The following is a 14,296-nucleotide window of genomic DNA, read 5'->3' as shown; positions in this document are numbered from 1 at the left end:
GTGCCACACACACATGTACCATGGTATACAAATACCACCAGCACAGACAAACAGACATAACACTCGTCGAATTTCCATCGTTCACTGATTAACTGGTGAATTCAAATAATCATTAGTTGGCCAATCGATCACTCGTGGCGCGCGCATCGTTTTTGCTCGAGTTTGACGTTTGCTCACTACCGCCATCTGGTTCGTGATTTGCCCAACTAACTTAAATCAACAGATGTCGTTAGTGTTTGAACGACGATGAATTTGATGAGTAAATGTTCAATGTGTTATGTCTGTTTGTCTGTGCCACCAGTGTGTCATTACAATACCAAATTTTCAAAGCAACTTATCTGCTTTTGTAAACAAAGATTCAAACAACGATTTGTCGAATCTGAGAGCACTCCCACGCAAAATTACACCATCAACAGGTAGCAGAAATCTTCACCTGTGTTGATGGCGTTGGTTTGCGTGGGAGTGCTCTCAGATTCGACAAATCGACGTTTGAATCTTTGTTTACAAAATCAGATAAGTCGTTCTGAAAATTTGGTATTTAAGTATTATATATTTGCCATCATTTTCACATTTACTTCATGTGTGCTCTACTTTACCGATTACATGGCGCATATTCCCACCTCGAAGCTAAAATATGTACTAACCTTGAAAATAATCTGTCAAAAAGCCGGTTTGACAGCGAACTTTCTTCACCTCGGCGAAAAAGTTCTCTTGACCGCTGGAGAAAATTACCGCCATCTCTTGGAAGTTTTGAATCAATCATCGTTAATTTTGCAGCATTCGAAGGTAATTCAACTTAAAACTATAGATTAAACTAAATCTGACTACTTAAATTTTCATACGCATACCTCACTGGAACAGTTTTCCGCGAATTTCTTTCGCTTTTCCGCAAAAACACTCGCGTAAACAAAACAACGACGACGTCCCTCTCGCGTCAACGTAAACAAACTACTCGCGACAACTTCCGGTGAACTGTACGGCTGTGTGCGTTTCGCCACTCCGATTCGCCTATCGGTACACGTCCGCTGACACGCACACCCCCACAGCAGGGCCGGACCGGAGCCTCGAAGCTGCCGCAATTTTCCATCACCGTTCACTGTTCTTCGATAAGTTGTCCGACCGCATTGTAAAGTGAGTAGCTCCTGGTTGGCTCTCTGCGCTCTCTCTTCGTCTTTGACCCCCCTTTCGGTGCAAAGGCAGAAAAAAGTGTAGGGCAAGTCGGAAAAATTGAAGTCAATTTTCCATGAAATTTACGGAACCCGATCAGTGTTTGAGTTGTTTTTCCGGGTCCCCGGCGCCGGTGGCAATCGAAGCAGACTGGTAAACTGTTTGCGGCAAGTGAATTGTGCAACCGAGTAGGTGAAGACTCTCCAGTGGGAAAAAAATGACGAGGCAGCCATCTTATGCAACGACGAATCGATTTTGAGGGGCAAGTTCCGGCCGGGATAAATTTTCCGGTTGAATTTCGGCAGTGAAATTGATGGTGAACCGGACGGACCGATGCGGATGTTGGAAGATTTGGCCGATTGTTGGGACTTGATTTTTTTTCTCAGACGACCCGGTGCAACCCGGTTACGTATTCATCGCCTAGTATAGTGTTTCGTTACGTAACGACCTCCTTCGAGACAGAATCTTCTCTATACGAATGGGCTGCTTTAATGGGAGGATAGCCGGACAGCTCGGATGATTAAGAACCTACGGTGACGACAGCAGTCTTAGCGCCACTTCTGCTGAGGATAAATTTCGGAAAACAATTCACTTGCGGCAATCAGGGCGGACGGAAGGAACTAGTCTACTTTGATTCGGGGATCATCGGAACCTACTGTGAGACGGAAGCAGCAGGAAATCTAATACCATTTTTCGTTTCTCCTTCCAATCGATTGCAGATCCTTCGGAGGTACCAGACCAGGTCAATACATCAATACAAAAACAGCTTCAAAATGTTCGTCTCGTCAGCTGCCCGTATTGCTCCAGTCGCCCGCAACTTGGTGAGTATCCGCTGTTGGAACCGGGATGTGGATCGGCATATTCAGCTCCGGTGCGAAAATGTATTTTGTGTTCGTTGGTTTGTGCGTTACATAATGATAGTGAAAAAATAGTAGTGGCATGATTTTCATTCAGAGAAGGAATCGGAAGATTTTTCGCATTACATAATTGTGCCGTGCCAGAGCAATCGATTTTGCTTGAATATGAAAAATGTGTTAACGACTAAAGATTTCAAATTTGGAAATTTTTAGCAAAATTTTCCTCTCAATCTTGATCAATGTGTTGTTATGCAACTTTTGTTCATGTGAGCAAATTTCGCAGGGCTAGTACCTAACGAGTTGTTTTCTATATGATTTTATCAAGTCTGTTTTTTACCCTTTTATTGCCAAGAGAGCAAAAATCCATTAAAAAAATATTTTTTTCTTTTTTTAGTTTAATAGTTTATTGAATAGAGCACGCAAACCTTTTACAATATTTGTTTCAGTGAGGTCAAGGTCTTTTGCAATTGAGTTGTAATTAGTTTGAGTATGAAAATTATATAAATTAAACAAATCAAATTATTGAACTGAAAAATTTAGTTAACAGATAAGAGAGCATTATATTATGTTTGTATTATGTTTATTTCTACGATAGCCTGCTAGCTTATAATTTTATGTCAGGTCAAGGAGAATTAAAACTAGTAAAAGTTATATTTGATTCTATTCAACAAGCCCGAAAAAAATATGAATGATATAATAATTGATAATAGAATATTTTTTATGTTTACAAGGAGGCAAATGACTCAAGATCTACTTTACACATTTGCTATTTTATTACAAAGTAGACAATAGCCCTGTACAATGGAAGCCTGAGGCAGATTACATCGCTTTTAAAATTTAAATCATCTATGTAAATGGAGTCTCGAAACAGATTGAAAGTTCTGTCAATTTGAAGAAAAAAACGAGAAAGGCAGAACATTGGCATTCCTTGAAAATAGAACCTGAACTTTTAACTTGATTGTAATTGTTTATTTCTTTTTAACGATAACCAGTTAGCAGGCTTCGGAATTCTCACTCATATGAATAAAAACCCAGGATTGATCCCAACAGCGGAGTGCAATTTTTCCATATTCTCCTTTGAGCAAGTGTTCTCACACAATATTTTATCCGGATAGAAAGGCGGGCGATAAACTCGCGAGCAGCGGCTTGCCAGATAATTTAATTTTGGGCCTCCAAATTCTCCATCTCGCCACTTCTCCAGATAATTTTAACAAGCATATTCACAAAAATGTAGGTCCGCGACGGGTATTCGAACCCAAAACAATTTTAAAATGCATAGAGCGCCCACTATAACCACGCCACCACACGAACCGATTGAAAGCAAATAGAAAAACTGCTGTCTTGAACCTACTACTTATCGTGGCGCATAGTCGTATGCAATCAATTCGGAGAAGCAAAGTAAGCAGCATTTGATTTTCACGAAACATGGGAAGAGGGATAACAATTTTTCGCACCATCGCTTGTGCCGGAGTTTATCGCACTGTAATTTATCCGGATAAAATGGATGGTGGAGCGATCTGTTGTCGCGTGAGTGAGTGAGAAATCCGAACCCTGCCAGTTAGTATATACATACTTTTTATCGGGTCAAGGAAGCAACTGTCTTAAAATATAATTACATTTAGATATGTAGACTGATAGTTTAATAGAATTGCGGGTAAAGCAGGGATACTTGATACAAAAAGTGTCACATTTAAAAAAAAAACCGCTGTTGTAAACAAGTCAGAAATCAAATTTGTGTCTGTTTAACATATTTTGATAGTCATTTTAGCTAATACTTTTCATTCATGTTTCTTCAACCACAGGTCCTCAATGGAACAAAGGCCTACCTCCGACCATTGAGCTCCGCCGTCATCAGCCAGAGCCAGACCCTGGCCGCACAGAACAGCGCTCCAGTTGCTCTGCTGCCACAAGTCCGGTCATTCCAGACTTCCCAGGTCACTCGTGATATCGATTCGGCCGCGAAGTTCATCGGTGCTGGCGCCGCCACCGTCGGAGTTGCTGGATCCGGTAAGAAACGTTCATCATTTTATTGATCACTCCGCATTAATACCTACTAATCACCATCATGTTAATGATCATCAAATGCACAATTAACAAACCCTGCATGCCTCATCCCACCACCATCGCTTAGGTATCGGCATCGGTACCGTGTTCGCTGCACTCATCACCGGGTACGCCCGCAATCCATCCCTCAAGCAACAGATGTTTTCCTACGCGATCCTGGGCTTCGCCCTGGCCGAAGCCATGGGCTTGTTCTGTTTAATGATCGCCTTCCTGATGCTGTTTGCTTTCTAAATACTTCTAACCAAACCTGTCCCCATGTCGAATTCCAATCCACGGATCGATTCATCGAATCAAGCGCTCCAGTTTCATAAAAAAAATAAAACTCAAGAACAGTCATCCCATCATTCCTCAAGTTTCAAAAGCATGATTTAACCTGTACATACAAAATCGCATTTATTCGTTTTAAGTTAAGGTAAGCCAAATTAACTCAGTAACGGCGCTTCATCTAACGATCTCACATAATTTCTAGTGTTAAGTAATATACAGAAGAGAAGGTTGGTCCATTACGTAGTGCCAGTTGTGATCGATTCGAATCACGGACAAAAATAGACACATGCTTCTTGGATTCGATTCTGCTGCTCAATTAGCAAAAGCTGTTGTAGCCGAAACGACGATGACGAATTTCAGTCTCGTGCTTCACCCCCACGCGACTTCAGCTTCAAAATTTTGATTACATCGTTGTCAACAGGAGGGAGGGATTGCACAATCGATCTTATGACATTAGTGTCTGCTTCTTAGAAAAGAATAAAGTATACTCGGCTAGAAGAGGACGAATTTTAGAATTTGTCAAGCTCTATTTGGTAAAAAGAGGAACTTCGCTGGAGAAAACTATTTGTAGACCTTTTTGCCTCTTTTAAATAGGTAATAAGTGACAATGATTTTTTTTTTACGGGTCATCATGTGGGAATGGACGTTTCATTGTTTTCTATCGCTCTGAGGAGGCCAGGCGCAAGCAAATCTGCTGTTTGTCACTAAAGCGCGGTGTATAGAACATTTTCTTGCGACATTCGTCTTTATTCCAAATATAGCTTGATTTAGACTAATTTTAAATTTACTGCAGTCTGACAGAACTTTTCAACAGTTTGGTTTGGTCTCACAACTTTTAGATGGGCGTATCCGCGGCTCTATCGCACCACGAATGGCGTTCGACGATACACCTACAGCTCAAGAATCTTGATTATCATTCGAAACAAGTCCGCAAACCAGTAGTTTGTTTTATAGTGATAGGTGGTGATAGTCTAACAGGTTATGAGTTCAGCAAAAATAAATTCATACCTATTATAGTGGTTATCATAAAAAAAAATTAACCACCTAGTAGTGGTACTGCCTTCCTCGCATATAGCCAAGACGCCTATCTTTTTGGTTTGGTACACTATTTTCTTAATAACTTTTGAACGCAATGACGGATCGTTTTCAAATTCAATAGCAATCGACAAGGCTTTACCAACTTTCAAATGCAACTTGTTTGGAGAAAATCTACGGTTTACGAGCCTTCTAAAAAAGTTCGTTCTCGGAGTGAAATGATAGCCTTTCGGTACAACTTTGTTGGCAAAAAACAATGTAATTCATCTATTAGTGATGTGATACTACCTTTCTCGAATTTAGTCACGACACCAATCGTTTCTCCCATTACCTGGAAGTAGATTAATTTGGTGAAATTGTTTCAATATATTTTTGCCTTTCTCGTACAACAAAGTTGTACCGAAAGACTATCATTTCTGTCTGTGTGTATGTATGTGTGTGCACAAAAGCTAAGAAAAACATTAGACAACTTTTCATATAGTAATCCTTAACCGATTTCCTCGCAACAAGTTTCATTCGACAAGGTTTTTGATCACTATTAAATTTTAAAACGATTGACCGTTTCGTTTAAAAGTTATAAAGAAAATGGTAGCGCCGCACACTTGAATCATTTCACAGATTTCGGTGAATTTTGCTTCAATTCACCGAAATCTCAACAACAGAATGGTTCGGTAATTATTCCACCAAAATTTCTGCGATTTTTCCTTTGTTTTTTTTTTTTTTTTTTTTTGATTCTTTATTTAGGTGTTTTTTTAATTCTAGATTAAGTTCAACACCGGATTTTTCCTTTGTTCAACTGTCAAAACCCCCGGAAATCTGTAACATTATTCACGTTCTACTGTTGAGATCTCGGTGAAATTTCACAGAAATCTGCGATTTATTTTGAGTGTGCAGTTACAGCAAGTATGATATCAACCTCAAGCACTCGTCAGTCTAACTGGCCAATCTAGAAATTAGCCATAAGTGGTTTCCTGGAATTGAAAAATTTGTGGGAAACGGTGCGCCAAAAGCGTTCGAGGTTACCGGACTGACAAGGCGGGTTAGCTTATCACGACTAGCCTTGCGACATGTGATAGTGTGGACACTTATGTCCATCATCGGCACCTCACACCAGCTACATGGAGCAGGATTTGATATTCCTAAAGAGTAGGGCGATACTTTACTCCTCGTACGACTTCCAGAGTAATGTAAACCGATGATCATTGTTGGTTCATCACCTAGGACAACATCAAAACCAAAGTCAAAGCTCAGGCTAATAAACAGCTTTTTTGGACGTAAACAGTGCCCCCAAGACAGGGGAATTAATAGCGCAAACAAAAACTGACCTAAATGAAGTGCAAGCGATGCAGTAAGTACGGTCACATAGCCAAAAGGAGTGCGCGCGAAGGAAGGATCCTCCTTCTGTACAGTTCTTGCTACGGAAGGTGGTGTGACTGGCAACATGATTTTTTTGATTCAGGCGTCCCAGATCAAGCTTCAAGTTTGGTCATGACCGGCGTGGCGACAAACGAGCGATGCATATCGTTGCAACTCGTCCTGTGAGTTTAACGCCGAAGTGTTGGATCGATAATCCTATCGGCTTGAAGAACGTGATGCATTTTTTTATTGTGTCCCATACTTCTTTCGGAGGACACCGAGTGAAGTTCAACATTCAAGCCAAAAATGCGACAGGCTCGAAATAGTCGCGACCGATAGCCGTACCGTGAAGAACGAGTAAGTCTTGTTCCAGGGACACGAATTGCTACTCCCGTCTCCACCCGAAAATTATGTTCTCTGGCATAGGCGGATGGGTCACCTTGAACATGTTGAAGAATCGCCTCGCATCCGGTGCATACTTCAAAGAGTGCTAGGTGCGAATTGTCCCAAAGGGAAGCGGTTTCGTTTACTTTCATCGGCGAGCGATCAAAGTTTCGGAACTAGTTCACACAAACTTATGTGTAGCCCATGGATGAAGCAGATATTACGTTTCATTAACCGATGAGAAGACGCGGAGCACTCAGGCAAATTGGCTATCGAATATCATAATTCTGCCCAGGGGTGCGAATTCTCAATCTCAGTGACTGAAATTTGTTGGATATTGATACCATTCCCTCTTCACACTCACTTCCTAGCAGTGAAAACTGAAAATGGTTAGCAGCAACAATCAGAGATAAAGTAAACAAAAGACCTCTCTTCTCATTGCACACGCAGCCCGCACTGACAGTCTATTCAGTTCACTCGCTGCTGTGTGAATGTGACGGCCCTATATAAATGCATGGGTGAATACTATCACTTGAAAGACAATGACAGGAAATTTGTGCCGAATGATCATCAGCTTCAGCCCATTGTTGGCAAACCGAGTTGGCAATGCTATTTCTGCTTTGTCTTTCTGAATGAAAGGCTCCATTAAAAAGGAGCAGAGAAAAATACAAAACAAAAGGATCACACTCAGCGTCTCAGCAGGCATTGTTGATAAATTGCACCACTGATTCTGCCTATTAAAGTTAAATAAAAAAAGTTATTTCATTATTCTCAATACACGTAACATTATTACTTCCCGGTTGTACCGAAGACATCATGGGAATGTATCGTATTGACACCACTCTATCTTACAATATATCAGTTCCATGGACAGGACATGTATTAAGAAAAAAAAAAATTGCTAACACTAAAATTCATATCATATTTTCACAAGTTTTTCGTGAAGATCGTGAAGCCAAATTCGATCTTTCGTGTTATCCCGAGCGCTCCCGCTTCAAATATTAGGATAATTGTTAGCATATGCAAAAGTAATAATGAAAATTAGAGCGTAATATATTAATATGATTTCCGGGGCAGTGGTCTTTCCTGGTACTGGCGTTCGGGGTAGTGACATTCGTGTTAGTGGCATAGAGCCGAATAAATAACAGGTGTCGAACGTGTTCCAAATGTCTTCATGTCGTTGATTGCATGATTATTAGTTACACATTTTTAATAATAAAACTATAGTTCCAGTTACAACAGTCGCAGATTTCGCGATTTTCGCTTTTTTTTGCGAATTCCGCTGATTTGCTCTTCCAGTCGCAAAAATCGCGATTCCTTTAAACGTTGTGGCGAAAATGGCAGATTTATTTTTACACTCTGTCAGAAATTCAAAATTTCAATGTTTATTATATGAGTTTATGGAGAGTACGCAACACTTTGAGATCGGGACACATTATCCTAATAATATTTTAGTTATCGTATGGTTGATAACCGCACGATACTTGTTAAACCGTTTTTAATTGTGGATTGTCGGGACGCCGAATTGTCCTAGAAATTAGTTTTTGTTTTCAATATTTTTGAGAGTGGTTTCCATGAATAATGTTACAAATATCGTGGGTCATTATTACTCCCAGTACTCCAGGCTGCTTATTCCAACTATCCACTGCTTGCAATAGATGAGTAGTCAATAGACGACCCTGCGACTGGGTACTTGTACGTTCATGGGGAGCAGAATCGCGCAACTCATGTAACCCCTTCTATTCTAATATGAACTATGCAGTGATGATAACTCCATTCTTCACTTCGTGGAAAGCACACGATATATTGACAATTTGTTAAACACACTTATTTCTATTAGCCTCTGCATCTATTTATCAAAAAGTTCTTCAAGCTGTTTCGGGTGGATTTTAGGATTTCTCTCTGGAGAATCAGTTTGCCAAATCGAGGTCTTAAGAATTCTAGTCCTCTGGGTTTGTAAATAGTTAACGCATTTTAAGTTATTGCTCTCCAATTGTGATTTACATGTGATCCAACGCTATCTGAACAACCTACTTTTTTCCTGTTCCTGTTATTAGATCTATTTTAGCTTTACCCGTACCGTAGTGTTTAGGTGCATGTCGAATTACTCCATTACTATTGAGAAGCAATGCAGTACATATCGGTTTCGAGACAGTTATTGTGACATGACAAGGTCCCGCTATGTAGACTAGAGTGGAGCGCAGTTGTAAAGAAAAACGCAAACTTCGTCCGATCAAGGTTTTTCTGAATCGTTTTAGGACCCCAATCAACTATGCAAAATATGGACTCGATTGGTTGCGACCGCGCATGCCGCATCGCGTTTTAAATTTACATACATGGAGATTAGTATGGGAAAACGTACTTTTTTACATGATTGCTATTAGCGGCTTCAATTTATCGTCAATCACGTGACTCAATACGTTAGTATATAGTCTGAAAGATGCCGAAAGACTTTGCCGAAGAAGGTACGTAGCTGGAAGGTCTACAAAAAATGTTATTACGCTTCGAAAATTGATTGTTCAAACCATATGCAAGAAATTAATGTTTCAGCACTACCGGGCGGCCTATGGTTATCGAAGGGCAAAACGCATCTTCCTTTCTTGCCGGATTTTTTTTCTTTGTGAAATGAAGCCCTATAAGATCAATTATTTTGAATTAACACTCAGTTAAATTATTGGTCTACGTAGTTTGGCAGTACTGGCAGAATAAACGATTTTTTGCATATGGTTTGAACACGCAATCTTCCAAGCGTTTTAACTTTTTCGTGGACGTTCCAACAACGTACCTTCTTCAGCAAAGTTTTTTGGCATCCTTTGGGTTATATTTTGGCGCAATGTGCCACTTGGTTTACGATGAACTGAAACTCCTAGTAGTAGACCAAGACGCCCCACTCTAATGTAGACCCTTCACAGAGAGCGCCCCTTATCAATAGAAAATCAATTCTGGTTGAGAAAACAGAACAGTAATATTGTTTTTGGTCATGCATCGGAGACCTAGCCACATCCTTGTCTTGCTTTTAGAAAATCATCAGTAAAACTGTGAAAACGCGGTACTTAGCTCTGTCTACAAAACCATTTCAAGCTAGAGAATTCGTTCAGTAATAAGAACTTCCTCGTTTTCCTCTCCTTACCATTGTTCACCAGTTCGTTAAGAGTTAGTACGTATTTAAATACAGTTAGTTTTTTTTTAACTTTATTAATGTGTTTTTTAAATTCTAGGATTAAGTTCAACACAGCAAATACGGTTAGGGCCGACTTCTTCACCTTCGCTTAACTCTTAAGCGGTGCTTACCCATACGTTTAAACATGGTTTAAGGCTTAAGCGGAGGTGAAGAAATTGACCCTTAGTGATAAATCACTGAGCGGGTACCAAGGAAGCAACTTTTTAAATGCTTAAAAAGTTGCTTCCGCTGCAGACAGTTTAGCCTCAAACAAGAGGAATTCGAGTCTTTCAACTGTCTGCAAGGTAACATTAATTACGTTTTATTTCTGAGACTGCTGTTGGTAGCGGGGAGTAAATACGATGAATCCTTAATTACCACAACTTATTGCCCTAGCTAGAGAAATGGATTAAGATATGGCACTGTTTGGTAGATCTTACACCGTAACACACTACGTCAAAGTGATCTACCGTGTTACCGGGAAACAACCTGCATAGAAGTTAGAACCTCGTATCGATGTCAGTTGGATAGGCAGAGGCGTAGCCACGGGGGTAGTTTTGGGCATAAACCCCACCCCCCCTGAGACAAAATTTTTAGAAAAAAAATTTTTTCAAAAAAAAAATGTTCAGAAACCCCCCAAACTTCAACCCCTCCCCCCATCCGAACCAATTTTCTGGCTACGCCACTGAGTGTGTAGAATCCAAACTGGCGGCTTCTCACTTTGGTTCCACCATGAGTTCGGAGTCAGCTGTTCTTATCACACTAGATTCAAATTCATGCTATTACAGGCCTCGAAACCCTTCAAGTGACTTATAAATTGATTAATAAACCATGACATTATTTTTGCATTACCATTCCAAACATTATGCGGCATAAATTGTTCATTTTTTCTATCTATCTATCTAGTATCGATAGATTAAAAGCAACAGTATTAAAATTTTTCATTGAAATGTGTTTATCGCGGTTTTGTTTTTGTATTCGCATATTTCATTTTGTTAGTCGGATAAGAATGCGTAATGGCGAATGTATTACAATTCTAGTAAAAATTTCTCGAAACAGTTTTAATAATTGTGCTATTTTAAACAATAAAAATTGTACATAATATGCATGGCGATCAGTAAAGGCAAAGAAAGACTTTTGAACCCGGCCCACCCATGTGTGGGATATGGGACAAAAGATCAAAATGACCATAAGTTGAATAAACAAATTTTAAAAATCTTCGATGTACCTGGCCGAGACAAAATGTTGAAGATGTAATTGAATAAATGTAGGTAATAAGATGTAAAAATATGCTTCTGAACAAAAATCTAGAATCTAAAGGTTTCGGAAGTGTCAATTTGAGAGACATGAAGGTCCTTTTTCCGAAAAGCACAGTAGCTTCATTACAAGAAGCTTGGAAGCCTCCTTCTAAGTGTCTCGGAAGCCTGCTTCCATGCAGTTCAAAAGTTCCAAGAGGCTCCGAGGGGATCCGAAGCCTGTTTTTAAAAGCCATCCAAAGAGCTTTTCAAAATGCTACAAATCCGTCTTTCAAAAGGCTCGGAGAGGATCGAAAACCTCCTTTCTATAAGCTCGGAAGCCTCATTTAAAGAGGCTCGGAATCCGTATATCCCAAAGAGCTACATGTGTTGTAGGACATCCTCAGTTACGGGGTTGGGGGATATCCATTAAAATTGGTTATCAATTAAATCTGTTAATCAATTAAACTTGGGCTGAAAAATAGTTAATTTTTTGAAGGCGATTGGTTTGGTATGATTTACAGGTTAAAACAGGGGGTAGGTGTAGGTACATCAATGAATGCAAAAGCTCGAATGGCTAATAAAAACTATCTATACAAATGCGGATATCAATCACTGTCAGAGCACTTCCACGCTAGCACTGAATATGTGTAGCGAGACCCTTCACTGTATACAGAAGCTTTCTCCTAGTTTTGGCGGTAAATAATAAGTATTTGATGAATCATGGACTTGTAGTAACGGGCTTGATAGTTATATGGCTACCGCTTCTACATTATACGCAGGAGGGTTATCGATTCAAACAGTTGCTAAAACATCGGAATTACTATATGAAAAGTTGGCTTATATTTGGTTTTGCTATGAAGAAGGCCTAGTATGTAAAATCATTTTACGTAAACGTTGGAGTTATATCGTTAATAGCAATGAGATCTACCTTCTCTTTCTAAAAGAACATCAGAACGTATCAGAAGCATGCGTCTAATTTGAACTGACACGACCAACAAAAGAAACTTCTCTCCATCATTCCTATTTTTGCTTTACTAATCGAATCACGATATTTGTTCTATCTCTTCCCCTTTTCTTTCGTCGAATCCGAAAACAAACCAAAAAAACAGGTGCCGGTATCGGAACAGTATTCGGTTCCCTCATCATCGGTTACGCCAGAAACCCATCGCTCAAGCAGCAGCTCTTCTCGTACGCTATCCTGGGATTCGCCCTGTCTGAAGCCATGGGTCTGTTCTGTTTGATGATGGCCTTCTTGCTGCTCTTCGCTTTCTAAGCACCACCACCACCAACTACAACATCTTTAAAATAAAGCGTAATAAGAAACAAAAAATCTTTTTAATGCTCTTTAAAAGTAACATCCAATATAAATCCGTAATAAGTAAAATGAGAAATGTGTGTGTCGCTGTCTAGCAACTTCAAAGAAAAATTTCTTCGAATCAAAAACACCGAGAGAGAGGCAAACGAAAACAACAAAAGTCGCACGAGGATCGGAAGGTGTGCGCCTTTCTGCAATAATAATTATTGCGATCGGCCCCCTTCCCGCAGCAAGAAACAGTAAGAGAGAAAATGATTAGGAATTAGATACCACGCCCTGCCATCGAATAACACTTATTAGACCCTACGCGACTATACTACGACGACTAGCCATGAAACAATTATGCTGGAAGGTGGAAGTATTATCGAATGCGTTCGTCGTTCCCCATTTACGAGCAGCGTACTCCGAGCGTTAATTATTTCATGGAAATTCCTAGGCGAACCTCCGAAGATCTATCAACAGTCTGAATTGAGAGAAAAAAAATCGTGAAAAAAGTTAGGACAAAAAAAGGTAAAGCGAAGACGCTTGAGGGCTCTAGACGTTTGAACCGAAATTGAAACTGCTGGAAAAAGCATGCGAGAAAGGATTTGGGCAATCCACGAAACATCTGTGAGCAAGAATAAAAAGGGGAATCTTTTAACAACAACTTCGAGAAAGCAGTCACCTCCACGGACGCGGCCTGCAATCAGGAAAGCAACCCGCGCGCATAAGCTCCCCCATAACCGTCAGTTCATCCAACAAACCGGAACATTCCCCGCCCGGGACGCTTAATTTGGGAGGATTACGAATCGTGGCCGGATGTTCGGAATAGGACGAACCTGGCGAGTCGGGACCCAAGCGAATGTTCGACGACCGTTGTTTGCGTAAAGAGATAGGAACTGTGATAATAGGAACCCGAACAACAACCCGGGGATGCTTTCGTTGCTGCGTCCGTGGAGTGTTTCCAACTGAACAACACTATCTTACTAGAATAAACTAAGGGAAACGAAACATACACTACCATTATTCGTTCTGCTTTTCAAACAAACAGGCAAAAATTACCACAAACAGCGCCAGGGTAATTGTAAAAATAAGAATCGTTAATAATAATAAAAAACAAAATGAAGACTAGTTACTGGTACAAAAACCGAGGATAAGAAAATTGGCACTTTGTATTCGAAAGAACAAGAAAAGAAATAATTCCTTCGCCTTGTTTCGTTAGCAGAAGTTTTGAATTTAGTTCTTTCGTTTCCCAACTGAGCAAAGGAGCTATCAGCATCTGACGTGTTGATTCGTTTGCAACATCAACAGGCTCTGACCTCTAATTATGGTCTCAAAAATTAAAATACGTTTCGAACTGAACCCCAAATCGCAGTCAATACAAAATGAGTGTTGAAAAAGGAAAAAAAGATGCGACGTAGTATTTTGCGAGATTGTGCGACAAATAGCACATGCTATCAAAGTATTTACCGCC

At 40.0% G+C, this 14,296-nt stretch overlaps 1 protein-coding gene across 1 annotated transcript; it reads left to right on the top strand.

The window, feature by feature from the left end:
- Positions 1–1,075: 1,075 nt before the first annotated feature.
- Positions 1,076–13,984, top strand: LOC134207663 (ATP synthase lipid-binding protein, mitochondrial). Its single transcript, XM_062683444.1, has 4 exons — positions 1,076–1,131; positions 1,887–1,988; positions 3,827–4,031; positions 12,638–13,984. The coding sequence occupies exons 2-4, from the start codon at positions 1,941–1,943 to the stop codon at positions 12,799–12,801; spliced, it is 417 nt and encodes a 138-aa protein (XP_062539428.1). The 5' UTR covers positions 1,076–1,131; positions 1,887–1,940; the 3' UTR covers positions 12,802–13,984.
- The last annotated feature ends 312 nt before the right edge of the window (positions 13,985–14,296 follow it).

This window comes from Armigeres subalbatus, chromosome 1 (genome assembly GCF_024139115.2).
Source record: "Armigeres subalbatus isolate Guangzhou_Male chromosome 1, GZ_Asu_2, whole genome shotgun sequence".
NCBI classification, from domain to species: domain Eukaryota; kingdom Metazoa; phylum Arthropoda; class Insecta; order Diptera; family Culicidae; genus Armigeres; species Armigeres subalbatus.
This window is presented reverse-complemented; position numbering and strand designations above follow the sequence as displayed.